Source organism: Melanotaenia boesemani, chromosome 9, assembly GCF_017639745.1.
Source record: "Melanotaenia boesemani isolate fMelBoe1 chromosome 9, fMelBoe1.pri, whole genome shotgun sequence".
Taxonomy (NCBI): domain Eukaryota; kingdom Metazoa; phylum Chordata; class Actinopteri; order Atheriniformes; family Melanotaeniidae; genus Melanotaenia; species Melanotaenia boesemani.
Window position 1 is genome coordinate 15,373,737 of NC_055690.1, and position 23,988 is coordinate 15,397,724.

Below are 23,988 nucleotides of genomic sequence, written 5' to 3' on the forward strand. Positions count from 1 at the left end.
AAGCTTTAACACTTTTATTGACTGATAAACAAAAAGCCACAGAGCTGATAGAAATGTGATAACAGCTGCTGCCACGTGACCCCAAATGAAACGTTAACTGAGTGAGATGACAAAAAAGCAGTTATACAAGTAGTCCAACAGAAAACATCTGTGGTTACAAAAATATCAAAATACTTTGCATAAAAAGTGCTGTAGTGTTAAAATTACAAAACACACATCCTGCCATTACCTGCAACTATTTTTCCCCCCATGATACCAACTGTCACATTTCACAACACACCAACATTGTTTTCTTCTTTTGCTGCTCTTCTTTAAATTGCACTGAGGTGAGGTACAGTAAAAGAACATGCTGAGGAATAAAGCAAATATAAAATCTGTTGCAGCAAAAGGCCATCCTGTCAGAGCGACAGTCATGCAGCCATGATCAACTTCCTGAAATGATAAAACATATTCTCATCTATTCTTCTTTTCTCTAGTTTAATCTAATTTATTTAGTTTATTCTAGCAGTGTGTTCCTGAGCCAGCAGGAAGAAATGTTCTCATTCGTGCATCGGCAGAAGAAACATGAACAGTGAAGTGCTAGCTGTACACTGTTAATCTTCCTCGCTACATTCAATGCAACCACAGTGGTCATTATTTCCAGAGTCTATGAAATGCAGAGTGACAGTTTACAGGCACAGAAATAAACAAAAAAAAAATATATATATATATTTGGTCATAATGGCACTCTGGTCATCTTGGAGATGCTTGGAAACTAATCAGGGACACAACAGGAGTAACTTTTCAAAAACAAGTTAAACAGGCTCATGTGGTACATTAAGGTATCCCCTAAATGACTTGAAATGCTTCCCTCATTTACAATCTGATTCACAATGTTGGAGTGATATTCTGACTCTAAACACGCGGCTGCTGCAGAGGCTCATTCAGCCAAGTTCTGGCTTCATGTTTATTGTTGTCACTTGCGTCGACTGAAGATGCTCTTCTTGCTGGAGCTCTTGTCTGCAGAGCTGAGGCCGATGAGGAGTCGGGCCTTTTCATCTTCCTCCTGTTGCTGAAGGCTGTTGTCTGACTTCCCTTCAGATGCTTTTCCTCGCAGGTCTGAGACTGAAGCTGGCTTCAGACGCAGCTTCTCCTTTATCATCTGAGCAGCAGGAAGCAATAAGAATCACTTCATAAATATTAAAAGTTTCAGTGCCAGAGCAAATATAAGCATTTTCTCCTCCAAGCTAGTCATTAATCCTCCTGACAGCACAGTCTGCAGCAAAAGATAGCACTAACTTGCAGAAAACACAAAACAAATTTTAAGTAGAACATAAGAGAGTATTTTATAAGCTTTTAAACATGTAAATGCTCAATAATTAAAGACAGTAAAGTTAAAATGTGTGTACCTGCGCTACAAGTGCTTTTCTGCTGTCCCTTTTTACAGCCATGGCAAAGTCGAGCCACGTCCATGTATTGTTATGGTACTCCAAACAAGGCAGAACCAGGTTCAGGTCTTTCCAGTCCACACTGCTCTTTTCTCCCTAAGGACACATTAGAAAGTAAAACTTAATCAACCAGTTTTTGATATTGGCAGAAGAGAGAGACAAGTTAAAAAATGAAGTAATTTAGCTACCTTTTCGGCAACAACTGCTGATTTACCCAGTCAATACAGGGTAAAAATAAAGACTAACTTTAGTAAATGTTAACTGTAGTTTAGCTGCATCCTAGTTTGTAAAGCTTGAAAGGCAAATATCTATTATTCTTTTTCACTAACATCAGCTGCTGAAATGCAGCAATAAGAACTCAAATCAGAAAACGGTTTGGGCCAACAGATGATCAATTTGCCATCTACAGCAGCAAACAGACATAACTGTAGCACAGATGGAGAGGAAACAGAGGAAGGATGAACACAGCAGCAGCTTTACTGCATGTGAGTGGCCTGAGTGAATGTTATGCAGTCAGTCACCCATTGAGTTGAAGATAAACAGGAGTTGCAAAAGGTACAAAGACTAACTGCAACATAAACACAGATACAGGAAACAAATGAGTGTGTAAATCCCTGTGGCTTACTGCAAGAATGCTAAAGTAAGGTAGCATTGTTTTGTGGTGAAACTTCACAACTTAACTAAGCATTTGTTTAACCAAAATGGTACAAACATATAGGCTCAGTATAGATCACAGTTCTGGATGTGTAAATGAACTACACAGGCTAAAACAATTTTGAGATTTTCATTATAAATATTAGTATGTACTCCATCATATGACAAACATTTGCATGAATAAAGGTAGTTTGTATATTTTTGGCATGAATAAACAGGACTAGGACTTGAACCCAAAGCTTCAGCTGTACACTGGGCAAAAGAAATTACATCTATATGATGTGACAAATAAATTCATTAAATTATATATATCAAAGTCAGCTGAGGAGCTACTTAAATTACAGGTTTGTTAACTACTTCTTCCTTATAAATTACTATTTGCCTGCATTGTGTCCAGAGTGTAGATACTGTTATTCCTCCATAAATGCTCTGAATTTTGCATTCTGAATGATACCATTCGAACAATGACTGGTGTAGCTCATCAGCAGCCGTCATGTGTGGGAACCCACCTTGTAGCTGACACACAGAGGCACTTGTGGTATCTTGATGTAGATGAAGGAGTTGTTCATAGCAGCTCGCTCCTTCATCTTGTCAATATCATCAACTGGATGCTGAGGAAGGAAATGAGACACTAATTAGTTTGTCTAGCAATGTCTTCCTGAAAATCTGAGCCAACACAAAAGGTTTCACCACCTCTGGAGGTTTCCTAAATGACCTCCTGACGCCGGCACTGCGGTTCAGTCCCTGGGTGACACTTTTGCTGGGGCCCATAGCACCCATGGTGTCCTCTGACAATTGCCGGGGCTTGACAGTGATACCTGTGACACAGACCACACTAGCATCAGCACTGTGGCCACTGTGTAACTTCACCCTTTACTCCCACAGAGTCCCTCACACACATATTTCTCAAGGTCACATCCAGAGCGAAAGAGCCTTTCACATTTCAGAGGGATGCCATGATGCAGGGGTAATTCAACACTGCATGTGTGGCAGAGAAAATGGAAACTATTGATTGGTTTGTTGGTATAAAATGCAGATTGGTGATCACACAGAGAGACTGGAGAGGAAATGTTACTCATCTAACTGCTTTAATGATGCAGAAACATACCAGTGGTGACCAATCTAAACTTGTCTTCCTCATCAGTGACCTCCTCCTCTTCAACATTCCTTCCTGGGAAGAAAAATCCCATCATTCGTTTGAAGAACTGGTACATGAGCTGGATAGTGAGAGGCACCACGTTCACCTGATGAGATGGGAAAAGCTAATGGTTAAAAATGTATCCAGCAAAACAGACTTTGTAAAGCTTTCAAAGTGGATGCGTGTGACATTTCTCACCTCAAAGTGTTCCTTCACAGAGATTCCTCCCACAGGGGGGCGCACTTTGCTGAAGATACGCAAAGCAAACTGGCGTCCCAACTGACAATTACTCTGGGGTCGAAGCACAACCTAGGGAAAAAAAGGGGATTTGAAAATAAAGACCCAGGAATAAATGGTTTTAAAACACACAACAGAGCATGTTACTAATAATGTGAAAACAGTAGGATCAACACCATAAGGTTAAGTGATTTTTTATAGCTCATTGGCCTTGAGTGTACATGCAACACAGAATATGGAACTGAGGAGCCATTGAGCAATCCAAACTGGACAAACAAGATGGGGTCAACACGAACATCATGGTTTTGTCGCTTTATTAGCACTGTACATACCCTCACACGCTGCACAGAGGAAACCAGGCATAAATATGTTAACACAGGTTAACTTCCCTCAGCATCAATTTCAAAAAGATATTCATAAATAACACTTTATGTTAGCTGAAGAGGGGTAGTATTGAAATTTAAAGTGGGCTTAGTATCAATATCAGTATCAAAATTAAAACAAATAAATAAATAAGTGAATAAAAAAGCATATACAAGTTAATGACATGAGAATCAGCTTATATTTCTTTCAGATTAAATATAAAGTGATGCAAACTGAATAATTTATTTACCTTGTAAGCTGCATTTGGCAGCAGGTTGTTCATTGTGAACCACCCAAGTTCCAAGAGATGCTCCGCTGTGTCATCAGACTTGTTCAGCTAGGAGGAGAAAATGTCAACATTTACAATGCAGGAGTGTGAAATCCTGTACTTTCTAAAGGAGAACATTATACACCACCGGTTATCCTCAGGTAGTTCTTAAAAAATGTAGAAAAAATAAATAAATCAAGCAATGAACAGAGAGCCTACAGGGACGTCTTTACCAGCCTCTGCTCACCTTACTGTACATGAATCGCTGCAGCTCCAGCTCAGCAATGCCAAGCTGTCCATCTTCTTCAGTCAAACACCAGCGGGCCTGGGCAAAGTAGATCTCAGTCCTCCTCGCCACACTTACATCCTCTGGAGGCTTACGCAGCTCCAGCTTGTTTGCCCGTTGCAGCTGGAAGTCTTTGAAACACCTGGATGACATAAGAAGTTTATTGTTACTGGTGTGCCACTGTCTTCTCGTTACTGGACATTTAGGAGAAAAGACGTGAGACCTAATGAGAATATTGAGTTCTTCACTCTTCATCTGCATGTCGGTCTTCTCCTGGTTCAGCTGGTTCTGCAATCGGAAGTTTACCTCTAACAGCTCGTCTCCGCTTACTTCTTCAGTTTGAGCCTGCAAGTTGAATAAAGAAAGACATGTAGCTTTTTCATGATAAATATTAGACATTCTGGATTTGTTGGCAGAAATACATCACAAAAAAGTTGGAATGGGGCTGTCACTGTCTAGCATCTCCCTCTTATTTTAAGAACAGTCTGTAAACACAGGAGGCCAGCTGTAAAATGTTTCCAGTTTGTTAAAGATCTTGCCTGCAGACAGGCAGGGATCATCTTGACAGAGAACAGAACAAAAGGCAGCCAACAGCCAAGAAAGAGCTTTGAAATGTCCTTCAAGAAACCTGGAGAATAATTCCTGAAGACTTCTTCAAGAGATTATAAGAAAACTTTCTTTAGTGGGTTTAGGCTGTGTTGAAGAATAACACATTTTGCCTCAGCAAATGTTAAACTTATAGCTCATTAAAATATTACAAACACTGTCTTTGCCTTATTTGCCATACTTTCATTTACAATTACATGTTTCAATAGATCGCTGAAACCATGTTCTGTTTTCTGTGAAATATATAAAGAAATCAGGGGTAGTTACAGATTTTTGCACAGTACTAAATTTTAAAAGAGATTTTAAAAACAAGTAAACAGTTTCGTTTAAAATGATTAAATTGGTTCAACTGGTCTGTTATTTGTTATTTAATGTCGGTTCAATACTGTCACTGTCTTTTCCTCGTAAGTCATTTGTTAATCTTTATCTGGTAAATTCAAGTAAAATACAATATATTTTTCAGATATGTTTTACATTAAAATGCAAATTCAGAGTGAATTATAGGCTATTAAAATGCTTTAGCTTACCCTGATATTGGAGTAAATCTGCTTCTCAAGGCGTCTAATCTGAACGAGGTGCTGCCTGACTGCCTCCTGCAGATGTAAGATGCTGCTACGCTGCTCCTCTGGGTTGCTAGAAATTTCCAACTGAAACCGCACACGCTGCTTTTTCTCACTGTGCTCCTGAACACACCACATAGAAGATAAAGACACAGAGAAAGCAACGATAAAACAGTCACATTTAAACAGGAATCTTTTGTAAACTGTGACCATCAGTTAGCTGATTCTCCTGTCTACCTTGCGTCTGGGCTCCACGTGTAACAACAGGTTGTTGACAATGTCCAGTATCATGGCATACTGAACGGGGTTCGTGGATATCTCAAGGTCATGGTGAATGAGAGTGAAGGTGTCCACAGCCCCTAGGAAAAATAAAAACACAGGAGCATACTGTAAAAGTTGTTGAAAATCACATCACAGATTTAAAAAAAGTGTTGTCTTCAGGTGATCAGACATACCTGCCTGTTTTTTCAGCAGGTCCTCCTTTTCATGGTTGTTTCTCAGTTCTGGTGGTTTGATCTGTGTGGCCAGCTCAGGGTTGATGTCATGACTGTAACTGATGTAGTGCATCCGGCAGCTGCAGCGCGAGATAATACGCTGAACTTGCTGAGATTCATTCACTTGTGCAGGCTGGTTCCAGTCTATGGTTATCAGACAGAAAATTTAACTGTAAATCTCAATCACTTTCTCTCGTTACAGCTGTGAGGTCAGCATTCTCTTGTGTACTTTTGTTTGGAAACAGGAAGAGTCTTGTTGGTGTCGTTTCTCACCTGTAGTGGTGCTAACCATTCCTCCTACTGCCTGGCCACTCTCCATCAGCTCCAACACTGAGTCCAGATTACGCTGCCTGTGCTCCTCTATGTTTTTTACCTGAACACACACACACACACACACACAAAAAAAAAAAAAAAAAAAAGCTTGTGATAGAAAAGCAGAACTTTTGGTCATATACCACAGCAATTCGATTTTCACTTTAATTTCCCTCAATGTAGTACACAGCAAACCTGTAAGTTACACCCCCTTTTCCCAAATAAATAAGTGCTTCTTACAAAGCCCTTACATGTAGCTGCCAAAAATTTATCACCGTTTTCAGCCATTCAAACCCTCAAAACCACACAAGACAATACAAAGTTAAAAAAAAATTGCACTTAACTTTAATAGTTTTTGCACTAATCAGCATGAAATTGTCTTCTGTCAGCATCCTCCATGGCTCGCTACTGACTACCACTTTAATTTCAATTTTAAAACATCTATTCAAGTAAGGTGAAACTGTAAATGTCATTACCCCAAAGCACAGATGTCACTACCACCTCTAATGCTTTGCAACATTTAAACAATGTCGGATGATGAGCGAAATGGTTTTCTCTAATACTATACAAACCAAGACAGCCGTTGTCTTTAAAGTACCATTAATGTTACCAAAGTGGTTAATGGTGTGAATCTAACAACTCATACAAATCATATTCTGGGATAGACTGATAAAATGCAGTCTATTCTATTCTATTCTATTCTACAGTCATTTAGCAGATGCTTTTATCCAAAGCGACTTACATTTGAGAGTAAGAACAACACAAGCATGAATTCAAACAAGATGGGACGTCATAATTAAGTGGTAGTCAGACTGCTGTGAGTCCAGTTGGACACAGGTGCTGTCATGTATTGCTAGAGGCAGTGCATATATATATATATATATATATATATATATATATATATATATATATATATATATATATATATATATATATATATATATATTTATTTATTTATTTATTTTTTTTTTTTTTTTTTCTTCCCATAGTTTTTTTGTAAGTCATTTTGTTTAAACACAAGATCACAAATTAATCACACAATATCATTTTCGCTGGCAGAGCGTAACTGTCGAGAGGGAGTGTAGCTCTGGATTAAGGAGTGAAGGTAGACCAGAGCCGTTTGGGTTATTGTTTTGTAAGCCAGAAGCAGAGCTTTGAATTTGATGCGTGCTGCAACTGGAAGCCAGTGGAGAACAATTAGCAGCGGAGTGACATGAGCTCTTTTGGGCTGGTTGAAGACCAGACGTGCTGCTGCGTTCTGGATCATCTGCAGAGGTTTAACTGAGCATGCAGACAGGCCAGCCAGTAAGGAGTTGCAGTAGTCAATGCGTGAAATGACCAGAGCCTGGACCAGGAGCTGTGCCGTGTGTTCAGTCAGGTAGGGTCTGATCCTCCTGATGTTGTAGAGAGCAAATCGGCAAGATCGAGCAACCGAGGTAACATGGTCCTTAAAGGTCAGCTGGTTGTCTACCATGACACCAAGATTCCTGGTAGAAGACGTAGGCACAAGCATGATAGCGTCAAGCTGCACGTTTATCTGTGGTGGTAAGGAAGGATTGGCTGGAAAGACAATGAGCTCCGTCTTGGACAGATTTAGCTAAAGGTGGCGATCCTTCATCCATGTGGAGATATCAGCAAGGCATGCTGATATTCACATTGAGACGGTTGTGTCGTCAGGTGGGAAAGAAAAGAAAAACTGAGTGTTGTCTGCATAGCAGTGGTAGGAGAAGCCATGAGAGTTAATGACTGCGCCAAGTGAGGAGGTGTATAGTGAAAAGAGAAGAGGGCCAAGCACCGAGCCCTGAGGCACCCCTGTTGTCAGCCCATGTGATCTGGACACTCCCCCTTGCCAAGATACTTTGAAGGATCTTCCTGTGAGGTAGGACAAAAACCACGAGAGGACAGATCCTGAGATGCCAAGCTCCAAAAGTGTGGAGAACAGTATATGATGGTTGACCGTGTCAAAGGCAGCAGACAGGTCCAGCAGTATGAGGACTGAGGATTGACCAGCGGATCTGGCAAGCCGTAGGAAATCAGTAACTGACAGGAGAGCAGTTTCAGTAGAGTGGCCTTGCCTATAGCCAGATTGATATGGATCAAACAGGTTGTTGTCTTGGAGGAACTGTGAGACCTGACTGAAGACGGCATGCTCTAGTAATTTAGACATGAATGGAAGCAGTGAGACTGGCCGGTAGTTTTCAACCTGGGCTGGGTTGAGTGTGGGTTTCTTCAGCAGCGGGGTAACTCGAGCTTGCTTGAAGGCAGAGGGAAAGACACCGGATTTAAGAGAGGAGTTGATAATATGGGTTACTGCAGTTTTGATTGTAGGTAAAATACTCTGTAGGATGTCAGAGGGAACACGGTCAAGAGGATAGGTTGTGGGTTTTGAGCTGACTAGAAGTTTAGAGACTTCGCCCTCATTTAGAAAGCGGAAAGAGCAGAGTGAGGCACCAGTAGTAGTAGTAGTAGTAGTAGTAGTAGTTTGGTAAGGCTGAGTTGGTCTGGTTCAGTGAATTGGTTACTGATGGTAGCAACCTTTTCAGTGAAGTAGGAAGCAAACATTTCTGTAATCAGCACAGTGGGAGGCTGAGCAGGTGGTGGAGATAGAAGAGAGTTATGAACAGTTGTCGTGTGTTGGGAGCATTGCAGATCTTGTTCTGATAAAAGGCTATCTTGGCTGCCTTAAGGCTGGTTGTGAAAATTTCAAGTTTTATCTGGTACTCAGACAAGTCAGTGGGCTCTTTTGATTTGCGCCACTTTCTTTCGGCAGCCCCGAGTCCGGCTTTGTGCTCCCTTTTAACCTCTGTGAGCCACGGACTGGGAGGATTTTGTCCAGCTGGTTTTGACACCAGAGGATAGAGTTTGTCCAGAGAGGAGGAGAGAGAGGAGCAGAGTGTTTCTGTAGCCTCATTAACAGACAGTAAGGAGAAGTCTGAGTGGGAAGGGAGGGTAAAGTAAACCTCATCAGACAGCTGTGTAGGTCTGAGGGATCTTAAGTTTCTGCGGTAGGACACCATTTTAGGAGCCGCTTGATTGACATGAGGAAGGAAGACAGAGAATTTAACCAGGAAGTAGTCTGAGAGATGCAGCGGGGTGACAGACAGGTTGGCTGTGGAGCAGTTTCTGGTCAGCGCCAAGTCAAGAGTATTTCCAGCTTTGTGTGTTGGAGGAGTCTGTACCAGTTTGAGATTGAAAGAGTAGATGAGAGCCAGAAAGTCAATTGCTTGTAGTTTGCTAATGTGAATGTTCATGTCTCCTATGACAATTAGTGGTGTGCCATCATCAGGATTTCCTTGAAATCTAAATCTTAAAAATTTTTCCAACCAAAGAAATTATTTTAATTATTAATATAAAATTAGCAATAAATTAAATCACAAAAACTGCACTTCTCAAAGAAAATGAGGAAATGGTAATAAACTATTATTGTGTACTTGTTAAAATGTTATAGTGTTAGAACTTTCCACCATCCGGTGACTACCAGGTGAGAGCTAAGCCTACCTCTAGCCACAGCTGCCTGTCCTCTTGCTCCGAAGGGTTGAGCTCCATGGTGGCAAAGTACTGCATACCATCCAGCAGACACGTCCAGGTGGTCTTCTGCTTCAGTGTGTCGCTGTACCAGGCAGGGTGGTGTTCACACTGCAGCAGCTGAGCCTTTGCTGCAGACACTAACACACATCCTGCCGTTTCTGTACCACGCAGCATCATCTGGGTAAACATAAGAAAAAAAGAGGAGGATTAAAACGCCAGAATGCACCAGATAATCTCCTCTTCATTAAAGGGTACTGTTAAAACTGCTAAAATGGGCTCAAACTTTTAGTCAACAGTGAAAACAAACAGGAACTTACATGGACTTCGTGTGAAGCTGTGGTGTGAGAACTAAAACTGTCATTATTGATGACCTTACCTGACAGTTGACCAACTCAATGAACCAGTTGCGGTTATATACATCATCAGTCTGACAGGCTGCGATGCCGCATAGCTGGTCGCTGACACCCGAGTCCTCCTCTGAAAACACCACAAACTTGTCCGTTTCCTCAATTAGCTTCTGAAGCATTGATGTCCCTAAAAAAAATACATGTAAAATACATGTAAAAAATACAAATTAATGTGGGAACCATAATACTTGGCATATGTCTGTTTTTTTTTTTCACAGGGAGGGAGACTGACCTTCATTTTGACTTTTTTCTGCACGACTGAGCGTGGGTACAACTGGTGTGGTAGGTGCAGTCATAGGAGAGTAGTTGGAAGGTGAGCGTTTGAGCTTCTTGGTCTGCAGCTGTGTGTCAATTTTCAAACCCTTCAAAGCTTCAGTGGAGAGATTTCTCTTTAGCACAGATGCCTTTTTATACCCGTCATAAAGCCCAAAGGCTATGTTTCTGTTTGTGGTGGTCCAGGAAGCACGCAAGTCCACCAGACGTAGTTTGTGAGTGTAAGGTGCATTCGTTTCATCCTTTGGGTTCACCTCCTGTCAGAAACCATTGGAAAAAAAACTTGATAATTTATTCAGCTACTCTAAAAAATAGATCTGTACTCCAAACTCGGGGCTCTGGCCTTTACCTCTTCCATACGGTTGCTCTGTCGCTGGTAGCTGAGGGAGGACAGACTGAGCAGATGAGTCTTCTTCACCTGGGCATTCATCTGGTGGTCGGCTGTCTCATCCCAGGTGGAAGCCATCAGGTGAACGGTCACATGGGAGAGTTCACTAACCATCTGAGTCACATTCCATTCAGAGATCAGCCTCCTCATCACAGTGCCAGCTGAAACGTCACACAATGTTAAAAAAGATTACCATTTCATGCAATGTTGGGAGTCTAAGCCATCCGCAAATAGTAATTTAATAAATAATATGAAGTTTACCCTGTGGAATAAGTCTCTGTGTCCCACGAGTAAAGACATGGCCTTTGTTGCACTCCACTTGGATTCCTTTCTGCTGAGCAAAGGACGCCCAGTAATGTACCTAAAAGAGATACAAAGAGTAATGAATAAGGGGGAATATGATGAAGAAAGAAAAACTAGAAGCACTCAGAGAGTGCAGATCTCCACCAAGCCATTGTAAAAGAAAATTTTGGAAATGATATTGGCCATTATTTCTTTTTTTTAAACGCACAAGCTCTAATGCCAAAATTATTCCCATCTCCACTTAAAAAAAAATCCTATGAAAAATTCCTGGATCCTGGTGGTGATCTGGATCACCCCCAAAATTAAATTACTTATTTCTTATTCCATTTCTTAGATTTCCTGAAAACTTAATCAAAAATTGTCCATAACTTTTTCAATTATGTTGCCAACAGTCAAACCAAGCCAACGAATGGATGACCTCCACCTTGGTGAAGGTAATAAAAAAAGCTTACTTGTAGTTGTGGGAAAGCAGCTGTGTAGGACATCTGTTTGTAGTGCTGACTAAGTTTTTTGCGGACTGGCCTGAGGCTGTGGAAGAGCTTGCCTCTGCAGATTGGTCGCGATACACTTGTCCAGGTGGCCCAGAAGTTTTGCATCCAGCGTAAAGTACTGCTGTACAGCAGGATTCTAGGCTGGGAAGGTTCTACCGGTAAAAAAAAAAAACACAGGAATCAAAGCAATGACATGAGTTTGAGTTGGAGATTTAGCTTAGCTGGATCTAAAAGAGTTGCACAAACCAGGGCCACAATGCTGGTTAAGGTCCATGGTGATGGAAAGGTTGAGGTTCTCGGAGCGAAAGGCTCTGTAGGAGTCATGAGGCTGTCCTGAAGTCACGTCTCCAATGTTCTCTGCACAGCAGAGCATCACAGCGTGGTGATCATGAGGGTTGCCATGGCAAAGCCACTGGAGGTCAAGAGTCATAAACAGGTTGGGAAGGTGTAGGAAACGGATATCATCATACCTAATGTGGAAAACAGACTTTTATTACTATCTGGGCACAAAAATGCAAATACCATTTTCTTGAGCCCAAGTACCACTACTTACTTTGATGCTGTTCTGACATTTACATCCAAATCCCCTGTAAAAATAAACTGCCCAGGGTTCCAGTCAAAGTTCAGCTTGATCCACTCCCAGTGCAAGTTTTCTGTAGTGTTATAAGGGTCCTGGAAGAATACAAGCCTAAGTTAATAAAGGGATGTTTCATAAAAGACTTACGTTGATAGAAAAGTGGGCTTCTAATCAATCAAAATATTTAATCATGATTAATTTCCATGACTGAGTTAACTCTCGATAAATCGCGTATTAATTTGCCTATTTACTTTTTTTAATTGTGTTTTTAATACTTCTGTAAGCAGTTTTGTACTTGTAGTTATAGAATAAGGCACTTTGGTTACTTGCTACACACTTGAGGTTGAATGACTTTATAAACATACACAGACACACTTGCACACACACACACTCTCCCTCTCATACCACTTCTGACAGCCTCTCCTTAATTTAGAAACAAACATACTATAATGAGGAGTAATCGCCTGCTGTACTCTAGCACCTTTTCCAGCTTCTTTAGTTTATTCTAATCAGTTGCTGAATAGCTTGCTGCTTGTAGAATTATCAGGACGTCTCGGCTGGAAGCTATCATCACGGACCGTCTTTAGGGGAGAAGGAGGGCTCTCTGAAACAGCTGGGTGCTTGCACAGCAGGTGGTATTTAACATCAACGTACTACAGCGGTAACTCAGTTCACACTGACAGTAAATAATAAAATTTTCTTGTCCAGAGAACCATCTTTCAGAGCTTTCAAACTAAACTATCCATGTAAAAGACCCATTCTGTGTCCATTTCTGTCCATTTTAAAACCACAACAGTATTTCTATCACTTCCTGAAACTACGCAGTGTGTTGCTCGTGCATTAAAATAAATAGAGTTGTTGAAATTAATTTGCATTAATGCATCATTAACAGGTTAACTTTGACAGTTCCATACAGAAAAGACAACCTGACAGAAACACGAATTTACTAAAAGTCTCCTAGTACAGATAAAGTACAAGATGCATTTACTGGGAGCTTAGTTTGTGAGAAATGCAGTGTTTTACCTCTGTAGCTAGCTGATGAAGATTTGCATGTTCAATGTTCATGACCCAGCGTCCATGCAGAAGAAGACGGCTTTTGTCCCACCAGGCCAGAGGAGGTGAGGGGTCAACTGTGGGTTTGGTCAGCAGGTCGACCGACTGGCCAATCAGAGTCCAGGCAGGGTCCCAACAAGGCCCCCACACAATGGTGTACAGAGAGATGTTGGCTGCAGAGAAGTAGTTTTATTATTAGATGTAAACATTACACAACAGACACAACATCTGCTGTAACTTACATTTAAAATCATAGTAGAACTTGAGAGGGGGCATATTTCTGTGGACTGTCACATCTCCCCATGGTGGACCAAGTGGGACAGTCACTTTGCGATGAGCTCTTGACTGACCATCCTGCTCTGTCCCAATCAGACGACCAGATAAATCCCAGTCTCGGATCTCAAAGAGGTAGCGAGGGTAATCCCGAATTCTCACTGGCACAAATATAGCAAAAAAAACACGAGTCACTTTCAAATATAAAATGTCCAGGCTAAAATAAAGTTGTTTTTTTTCTTTTTTAAAAAAAAATATTTTTTTCAGATTAGTCAGACTTACCCAGAAATGCAGAGAGTTTAAACTTGACAGCACGGCACCACTGAACTACCAGTGGGAGTCCATCTCTGGGGAAGGGACTGACTCCATCAATATCTCTCAGCTGCTCTCTCACCCTCTCTGGTCCATGAAGAGATTGATCAGCCAGGACCACTAGCTCCAAATCTGACACAGTCCAGGTTAGCAGAGACTTCCTCATCGGCGTGTTTGTATAGAGGCGCCGTGAACGCTGGATGTAGATCTCAATATGCTTTTTCTCCAATGAGCTGTAAAGCTCTTCTATCTTTCTGGCAGGCAAAAGTTCTCCATGCTGCTTCCGCAGATCTGCCACCTTCTTATCCAGTAGCTGAAGACGCTTTGCACTTTCTTTGCTCTCATCCTTCATCAGCTCATAGTTATCTCTTAGCTTGATTTCAAATACATCATCCAGGAAGACAAACGAGAACTGGCTAATTTTGAAAACAAGGTCAGGAGGCAACTGTTGGACTGTGGCGACCTGGCAGGAAGAGTGGAGAGTCTTCAACCACCTCTGCACGCTAACAACCATGTCAAAAGTGTTTGAGAAATTGTACTGATAGGGAAAATCAACTGCCACAGATGGGCAAGCAAGGACCCAGACACGGTTATGAGGAGTGGTGAGGAAGGGGAACGTGTCTCTGTGCAGCTGCATCTCAGTCAACTCATCATGCATTTCCACATCTAGTCCATTAAAGGAGACAACGTTGTTGCCATCGAAGTTGAAGATAAGCAAAGGGGAGCGTATGTGCATGGAGCCAATGTGCTTTGAGACTGTGAGGGCATCAGTGTGCAGCAGAATGTAATTTTGTTCACTAACGTGGGCTGTTAATCGAGTTGAACCCATTTCAACACGAACAGACAAGCTTTTACTCTGTCCGGACACAGCCTCACTCTCCAGAGGTGGGACTGGTTTCTTTTCTTCTGACTCTCCACAAAGCATACACCAACAAGCCTGTGCTTCGGTCATGTGCTGATATAAGACCATGTGGTCTGGTGGTGTCCACTCAACTGTGAGATCCTCTTCACACTGAACCTGTTAAACATACAGATAAAGTTACAATATCAACACAGAAATTTGCTCAGATCAGAAAAACTGAAGATATTATTACCTGTAAAGTGTGGGTGGTGACATGATACCAGACTGTTATTGTGGTGAGTTTGATTATAGGATTGGGAGTCTGGGATGCGGGGCAACATGTTTCCATATTTTCCATGATAGTCTTAACTATGGACAAGCTCACACCCCCTAGAGACACCCTGGAGCTCTCAGCAGAACTTAGGACTCCGACAGTGTCCATCCGCAAAGACACCGCTCCTACAGGTATCACAAGATCATAAAAGACAACAGGTGAAGACCAGCACAGCAGATAATTGTGTTTGTTATGGTGTTTGGGCCAACAAAATAATAAAGATGTGTATTTGTATGAAAAAACATTTCCTTTCACAAATGTATTTGTCATTTGTTCAAACAAAGTACCAGCTAATTGCTTTCTCCATCCATTAAATACACATACAAATCATTTTAATCTGGGATCCATTTAAGATAAAGATTGACTTACTGATTTTCTGCAGTTTTTCCACTATTTATTTACTCTACATCAGTCCAGCACTTTCAATTATTAGGCATCGGAGATTATAAATGAAAACGTTTTACATGAAGACCTTGAAATATTCATTTGGTATGATTTGGCCATCAGAGGTATCATCACATCAAGCATTAGTAAAAAGGATGCCACTCTTGCAGACAACTTAATTCTACATTCTTAAAGATAAACTACTCCGCAGCACGTTATTGGTTTAACTTAAGCTGAATGGCTCATGTAGATTAGTTAAAAAGAAGCACCTTCATGACACTGAATACATCGCTAACCCATCAATCTCACGTCATAAGTCAAACAAATTCTAAAAGACGTCCTTGGACATTTTTAAAGCCAAAGTGCACCTGCCTCCAACACAAAGAGATTCAGTGCACATTCCCCTAGAAACAAATCTTGTCAGTTAAACTACTGCAACTAAATCCTATTTGGCTATCTTTCAAATATGGCTTAAAATTGTTAACCAATTATCAGAGCGAATGGTAATACTTCTAACCATTGTAATCTCCACTACAAACGGTGTCATCTCTTCAGAAAGAAAAAAAACATCTCTGCCTCAAATTATTATACACAATTATTAAATATGTCCTGAACAGAACGCTGTTACTGCAAAACTTCTTACCTGCCACACTGGAAAGTGAGAACACATTAACATCTTCCAGGCAGCAGTCCAGCTTAAAGAGCAGGTGCAGATGTGAGGAGGTGACTGGCTGGACAGTTTTTTCACTAGAGGGAGACAACGTCTCTGCATCCAGCAGCTGTGGCTTTGTGTCACTAGTAACACTCATGAGTGACAGCAGACGGGACAGACACAGAGCACAGGTCTCTGAAAGCTCCACTTGCAGGCCCTTCAGACTGGACTCCAGGCTAAGACTCGGGGACTGGCTGCTCGACTCAGCATGAGGTCGGTTATAGCTCCCCTGAAAGAAATTGAAGATTAAACATTTAAGTCAGTAAGTAAGTTATTTAATAAATAAATAAGTATCTCACTAAACATAGGTTTCAAGTTCTGATTTGTTACAGACATAATTTGCAGATGGGAAAAAATGGCATTTTTAAATCCTGACAACAATCCTGACATTAGTTGTCTTGTCATGCTCCAAGTGATGTAAGTGGGAAGTGACATTTCAGCACTCAAATCATGTAATTGTTTTACAACTACATCCAACTATAGATACAAAAAGTAAATAATTATTAATAATAATACATGAGTTAAGAGAGCTGGATCTGTCCTGGGCTGATCACTGGACTCCATTAAGGAGGTGGTAGATAGATGGAACAATTCCACCCACCCAATGCATCCTGCTGTAGTGGCCTTGAGCTGCTCCCTCAGCACAAGATTGCTACACCTCCAGTGCCGGAAGGAGCTACCGCCAGTCATTCCTGCCTACAGCCATCAGACTATATAACAGCTCATCTTGCTTGTGCAGCTGTATTTAATGGCCAAAGACTCACAAGATCTGTTACGTTACAACCAACTGTATATAATCAAAGCTATACAGACATTTATGTTTGTTTGTTTTTTTAATCTTTTTTGTAAAATCAAATGATTTCCAGATATTAAATTTGATGGTGCACTGTAAACCATACCAGGATTAATCACCAAACACTATGTTTTTTTTTTTTGTTTTCAAGCAGTGATGGTAGATATATACGCTGCTTTTGCCACATACAGAATCATCCTTTCACTGGTTTATGATACATTTTATATAGTCCGAGGGCTCTTTTGCCAATGTTGTAACATCAATTTACAAGTTGTTCCCACAATACAAACCATCACTACACATACAATAATTTATAGCCCTACCTGAAGACTGAGGGAGTCAAGAACGAGTGCTTCACCCCAAACATGTTTACCAGGTGGGTGGGGAGCCTGTTGAATATGAGACCCTTGACCCACTCTCCACCAGAAGTTGTCCAGGGACAGTGAAGCCCGCTGGTGCAGATTCTGGGACTCTGAGTTCTCTTTGTCAACTTTGAGGTCAAGAAGATGCTGCAGCTCTACACACACAAAGACGAGGCAGACACAGTACAATGTTACATGGAGGTTTAAAGATTTAAAGTTGTTGCAGTGCAGTGATTTAAGTTACTCTGAATAAGTCATTAGAAGTATAATAAGGATGGGTTGACAAACAACATTTAAAAGAGCACTCTGAAGAAAGACTAATCTAGTTTCTAGTTAGGGCTATCAGTCATTGCCTACAGAAAAAAACTTCACTAAAAGGAAAACGTGCAATTGAATGAGAGACCAACAGTTTGTTTCATTTTGTGACATAAACAAAATAATAAGACATCCACCTGCATTGCTGGGCCTGCGTGTGTGTACACAGCACATACCTGCATTAGCAGAGATGAAGCCTAAAGCAAAAGGCGTGGTGTCTCCTAGCTGAACAGATACATTGACGTTGGACACAGAAGAGGTGATCATCACAGGAGCATCCAGGTGAGGGAGGCGCCTGAGGAAAACGAGGGCGGGCAAATAATCGAATGGACTAGACAATACAATAAGGTAATGGAAAAATAATACAAAGTGAGTGATACACAAAATGGAAAAGGAAAAGAAGGCAGGACAGAGTACAGAAAATTATTTTCCTGGCGGTGTGGTTTTTTTTAAATAAAGCAGTAATTTATCAGAATAACAATTTTCCAGAAAACATATGGAGAAATGCAATGAATCATGTGCTTACTAACCCAGCAATAAAAGGCTTTAGTGTTTTGTTTTGTTTTTTGTCCTTTTGTTGATTACCTTTTCTGGTGCATTTTCTTTCTGTGGATTAGCTGTTCCCATGGCACCAGGTTTAACCAATGGAAGAACTCCTGGTGGCGGTAGTGGATGATGCAGGTGTTGACAATGAATGACCCTGAGATATCAAGTAATGTAACCTATATTGACAAAAAAAAAGACAAAGACAGAAATATGAGTATCTCCAGCCAGATTCACACATCAGCACCAACTCCTATGAGTGTTCGCTGACATATCCGAGACTAAACATCTCCCATATTAAATATTTAGGGAGAGTTGGCAGGAACTGATGATGTACGAGTGCAAGAGGTGAGATGAAGACACGTGAGAAGGGAAACCAGGAAAATTAATACAACAAACAAACAAATAACAAATAAGATGAAACATGTGGTACAAAAAACTAAGCAAAGTTTGGCTGATCTTTAACAGACTTGAGTAGTAGGGCGTAGGACTCAAACAGTCATGTGTGAGCTCATTATATATTCATAAGTCATGATCACTAGACAATTAAACTGTGAAACATGCACAATAAAATGATCTGACTGCCAGGCTATATATTTATTGATCACTGAACTCTTCTTCTTGTGTCTTTCATACTATACTGTATATTTTTTTTATTATGCATTGTGTGTTGTGCTGCTCAAACTAATTGCCTCTGGTGGGACTAATAAAGATGTTTAAGTCTAAGTCTACGTGAGTACAGCATGTGTCTCACCTGCAGGATTGTCTTGAGGGTGTTCACACAGAGGATTCTCTGTCTACTTTGAGAAAGAAGAAGTCCATCTGCCAACACAAACAAACAAAAAATTATTCATCGTTTTCACCGCCTCTGCACTGAATCTGGTAACCTACTAACAACCAACCCTCAAGAAGCAGCTCCAGGCTGCTCTGGGGGAAGCTCAGCTCAGGAGTGAAGCTCTTCAGAGGAAGCTGCTCACTATCACGTCCATAACAGATCTTTAAGGATTTCAGTGTCCAGTTCAAGTGTCTGTTCAGATTAGGGGAAAACATAAAAATTTGGGGAAATGACTAATGTTTTTTGGTTATTGCAGAACAATTATTACCTAGAAGATCCAACTGTTAAATGCTGACTCACCGTTTCTGGCTGTGCATGGACAGGGTTACGTTTGTATTATCAAATTCCACATCGACTTTGTGGGGAAGGAACTGATGAAACTGTTCAATGACTTCAGTCTGGATGAATTCACTGTTCTCACACTCTGAAAACAGAGAATCAGTATCATTAAATCACAATGTCTGGTTTAGAATACAAAAATGTAATTATAAAACCCTGAACATATATTACTTTATATAATTGTAATTTGCATCCAGTATAAATATCATCTATAACTATACTTTACTGTGTGGTTGTCTGTACAGACAGAGGGTGAACTTCTGTGACTGCCTACAAGTAAAGCATCTTGGAAACTTGGAAAAATGACTAACAGGATCACATACTTTCTTTTCCTGGTCATCTAAACATATGTTTCCCATGGAAATAAGCACCTAAGTGAGCTTGTGTGCCAGTTCCTCTCATTTTACACACAGTGGCTGTTTGTTTGTTTGTACTTGCAAAACTGTCAGCTTAAATCTGATCTTTATTTTAATGATTTACTTCCATAAATTAGCTAACTTTAATGGCCAATTCAGCTGTTTGGTGATCTAAAAGACATGTGCATGTGTAATAAAGTAAAAAATAAATCACTTTTCAATTAAATGCAATTTTAAATAATTTTTAAATCCTTCGGCAATGATTGCATAACCTTACTAACTTGATTTCAAAGTAAGAGGTTAATGATTATTTATCTTTAAAGACATTTCAAACACTGACAGAGATCAGCAGAGCCTTGTAATATGATCTTATCCACATTTTGAAGCTGTTTAAACAGAACAGCTAAAAATAACCCAGACGATGGAGAACATCCAGCCCCTTTAGAAAAACCAAGGTAAGTGGTGGGAAAACAGCTATCAGTAAGACAAACAGCGATGGCAATCAAAGTTGATATTTTTAATTAATTGGCTCATTCTTTATTCATTCTTGCACTATTCACAATACATTTGGCAATGTTAAATCTCCACAAATGGCTTCATGAAGATTTGTATTTCATGACTGAAGTATCATTTTAGAAAATGCTAATGAAAACAGCTGACGTTAAATGTTGTTTTTTAAAGCTCCCATTTTCCCTCAAATCAAAAAAGTTAGGAATGTTGTTTTTATTACCGGTAAGAATTGGGGCAAAGAGAAAAAGGCCACATACACCAAGACTGACTAGTCACTGGCATCAGTAGTGTATATATACACAAATATTTTGATTAGCATTTTGCATTTAAGAATTTAAATCTTTCTCACCAGATACATGATGATCTTCCTTTTTGAGGGAAACGGGGGGCAGCAGGAATTGGCTGAGGAAAAGCCCCTCATGCAGCTCTGCTATAAGCGTCCTCACATTCAGAGAGAGACAATTGGGCTTCATCTCTGGTAGACTCACATCCCCGGACAGCAGCAGGCTCAAAGCCACTTCAGCCAAACAAGTGTCCTAAAACAAAGAGGACACCAGTCAGACATATTTATTCACAAGTTCCCACATCAGTCGGAGTAAATCAACTTACCAACTGGCTGCTTTTGAGCACTTTGCTGCTTAGCTGTCCCACTGAGAAGTTCCAAGCCAACCTGGGAAAAGAAAACAAAACATGTAGCAAACAGGTTTTGTCTTTTATATTTTTTTCTGAATTGTTTTAACTAATGCATCTCTTAGATTTGTGAAATAAAACAAACAGAAAAACCTTACCTTTTACTCTGATGGTCAAGTAACAAGGTGATACCTGTGACAGTCATGTGCCATAGAGACTCAGACAGTGCCAAGTTTAACACCATCACATTAATTGAGCTGACATGGAATGACAGCAGCTGTAAGCACAAGACAGTGAGTGAGATACTGCCAACAAATCAACATAAAGGATAGTGCTGACCTAGTAAAAGCCTTTATACTTGTGATAAAAAGCGTAGTGTTTTAGGGCTGATTGAAGTCTTGTTGTTTGACTTCTTTCCATGGCTCGCTTTTACAAGAGGTCCCAGAGGTGCTTGCAAGTCAAATCTAATCCGACTGTCACCAACACACAATGCCAGGTATCTCCTGAAAAACAAACATGACGAAGAATCAAGTATTTGTATTCAAAATGGCACCTGTTAATTATTTACTGAAAAGCTGTCCTGACATAATATGAACACTTACGGTAAATCTTGGTTTAGAAGTTTACTTGAAATCCATATTCTGTCAATTTCCTGTAGTAAAAAAAAACAAGGTTACAGAAATTACAGACATATATTCCTGCATGAGCTCAGTATATAAATGTCATGTAAACACTGTTTGCCCTACCAGAGTGTGCTGGGGGTGAAACTGGATACTAATCCCTTGAACAGAAAACAGCCCTACTGATTTGATCTTCAGATCAGCATTCAATGCTGTCTGAAAGATTCGCACGGCCAGGGTGCAGATGATCCATCTGGGGACAAATGATGAGAAAAGATGTCATATCCAGTCCCTTTAGGTTCTTGGAAAAAAGACCTAAATGAAATATCTGGGTGGCATCTTGTGAACTGTGTAACTCTGCAGTGCCATGTATGAACCAACGATTTGTTACCTGAAAATGATACATAACAAAACAATCCCCAGCAGAAAAATGAGAAGGACGGATAACAGCACGAGAGACATTGTGTCCCAAGTTGTTCACACCCAAATCTTGGACATCGGTCTGGCTGTTCTGTGATCAGCTGTCAAAGAGGGAGAGATTCAACACATCGCGATCAGTTGTTTCCAGACATGCGTCGTTGCCACCAAATAATAATCTATAAGTTACTCGTCAATGCAACATGCTAATTAAACAACTGCTATGCAAAATAATAGCCTTTAGCTGTATGTCAACGTTCACAGTTAGCCTCACAGTACTACCACGGCTAAGTAACTACAGAGTAGTTACAAGCGGAAGGCGAATTAGCACGTAGCTTAACTTTATCAGTTAGCCAAGTGTGTAAAACCGTTGCCTCTAGTGCATTTATTATGTAGTGAACTGGCATATTTTCCCAAATGGTTGCAATGTTAACCCAAAAGTACTCAACCACGAAATATTTCATTTACTCCTCCGCCGTGTCATCTCAAAAAATCAGTAGCAAATCTGTGCTAGCAACCTAGCATGCTAACTACAGCTAACTTAGCACAGCAGCGAGACTGAACCACAAATCAGCTCGTTATCGTTACCACTGTGGATGTTTGTTTAGTTAGTTTTAGTTAAAAATAAAAATAAAAACCCCACTTACCCTGGCATATTCGTATTTAAAGCACCGGAATCTCGCTACACTGCATAATGCTGCATAATGCCACCTGACAGTTTACTCTGTGCTCCGTAAACACCGTTCAGGTCCGCCCTGCTGTGCTCAGCTGGCAGATCATTTAACATGCAGTGGGAGCGGAGATGGGACATCGCCATAAACAGTGCCAGGAAAAATATTAACTTTCAACCAAACCCTCAGATATTTAAGATTGTGCAAATCCATAAATATTCAGATATTACTTCAGTTATTGACAGTACTGACCAATTTTACAGACATGTAAAATGTGAATGGTTTGCCTCAAGAATTTCTGTAAACCTGTCTACATTTTTTAAAAAGAAATTTGGTTGATTAAAATAATTTCCATCACAATTTGGAAATTTTTGCAGCACTTTATGGCATGCTTTTCATTTTCATTTTGCAACATCTCATCATCATCCTGAGGCGTCGCCAGAGCCCATTTACTGGGGCACGCGCCCCTAAATGCTACGGTTAATTTTCGACAATAAATATTTATCATACATTAATTAAGATAATTCAGACGGGAGAAGACATATATTTCAACTCAAACGCGTAGCAAGAGCGTTAACTCCAAATAGAGGATAGAGCTCAGGGGCACACTGCAGGTCACCGTGCACGAGCAGCAGGTGAACCACACACACGTCACGCAGCTCTCCGTGTGTCGGGTGTGGTGAGCGCACAGCGCAGTTTGAGGTCTTGTAAAGTGCCGCAAAAACAGTAAATTTTATATTATTTTTATAAACGAAACCAAATGACCTTATACTAACTGAAACATATTATCGCGTGACTTCTGTAGATGGATATCAATAAACTCTTCATCTGAAGCAGAGCCAGGGAAGCAGCAAAGAGAGATGAGAAAGAGGGAGGTAAGACCGCGGTGAAATGATAGGCTTTCCATGGAACTGAAATCCTCATAAAGAACATAAAACAACATTTTCATACTAAAAAAGCAGACTTCTGACGTAAACAGAGAGAATTAACACTTTTTTATACAGGGTGCAAAATCTTTTGAATTGCTTTAAAATTTAATTGAGATTTTAATAACTTTTTTTTTTACGTTTTTAAAAGAAAAAAAAAATTCCATAGCTTCTAAATCAAGTGACCCAGTCACTTCAAATCAAAGCTGAATTGAAGCAGATGACGATCCAAACAAGGCACAACTCTTCCTGACTTTCTTAAGGCTGAGTCACAGTCAAGTGATTGGCCACTTTGTGGAATTGGAAAATAGGCAGTACGTTTTAATGTTTAAAAATTAAACAAACTGTTCAGAATGAGTTGAACTATCACCCTGAAACCCAGGTAATAACCATTACTGTGAAATGTGTATGAAGAGAGTTCTGACTTATCATTCTTTGCTATGATATTTA

At 40.3% G+C, this 23,988-nt stretch overlaps 1 protein-coding gene across 4 annotated transcripts; it reads right to left on the reverse strand.

The window, feature by feature from the left end:
• LOC121645937 (protein KIAA0100-like) lies at positions 1-22,707 on the reverse strand. 4 transcript variants are annotated; one of them, XM_041994735.1, is made up of 41 exons: positions 22,589-22,707; positions 21,916-22,045; positions 21,651-21,777; positions 21,507-21,556; positions 21,263-21,407; positions 21,063-21,181; positions 20,884-20,944; positions 20,624-20,810; positions 19,370-19,493; positions 19,137-19,261; positions 18,989-19,056; positions 18,277-18,413; positions 17,868-17,986; positions 17,338-17,531; positions 16,153-16,450; positions 15,045-15,250; positions 13,921-14,968; positions 13,608-13,799; positions 13,336-13,538; positions 12,289-12,407; positions 11,982-12,205; positions 11,697-11,887; positions 11,203-11,302; positions 10,903-11,102; positions 10,513-10,810; positions 10,250-10,407; positions 9,844-10,050; positions 6,307-6,406; positions 5,995-6,177; positions 5,777-5,898; positions 5,507-5,662; positions 4,597-4,718; positions 4,335-4,515; positions 4,070-4,156; positions 3,789-3,797; positions 3,418-3,528; positions 3,190-3,325; positions 2,775-2,899; positions 2,591-2,692; positions 1,389-1,523; positions 1-1,141 (listed from the first exon to the last, which is right to left on the reverse strand). In XM_041994735.1, exons 2-41 carry the CDS (start codon positions 21,984-21,986, stop codon positions 956-958), a joined length of 6,726 nt encoding a protein of 2,241 aa, XP_041850669.1. In that variant the 5' UTR covers positions 21,987-22,045; positions 22,589-22,707; the 3' UTR covers positions 1-955. The 4 variants fall into 4 exon arrangements, with proteins under 4 accessions (XP_041850669.1, XP_041850667.1, XP_041850670.1 ...); XM_041994733.1 differs by having other exon boundaries at positions 17,868-18,022; XM_041994736.1 differs by lacking the exon at positions 3,789-3,797.
• Positions 22,708-23,988: the final 1,281 nt, after the last annotated feature.

Bases quoted from the DNA above. Each gene is read 5' to 3' on its own strand.
- LOC121645937 (XM_041994733.1), bottom strand. From the start codon at position 21,986: ATGTCTCTCGTGCTGTTATCCGTCCTTCTCATTTTTCTGCTGGGGATT. The intron at 21,778-21,915 runs GTAACAAATCGT...ATTTGTCCCCAG, and splicing joins TTGTTATGTATCATTTTCAG to ATGGATCATCTGCACCCTGG. The intron at 3,326-3,417 runs GTGAGAAATGTC...CCATCTCATCAG, and splicing joins CTGTGAAGGAACACTTTGAG to GTGAACGTGGTGCCTCTCAC.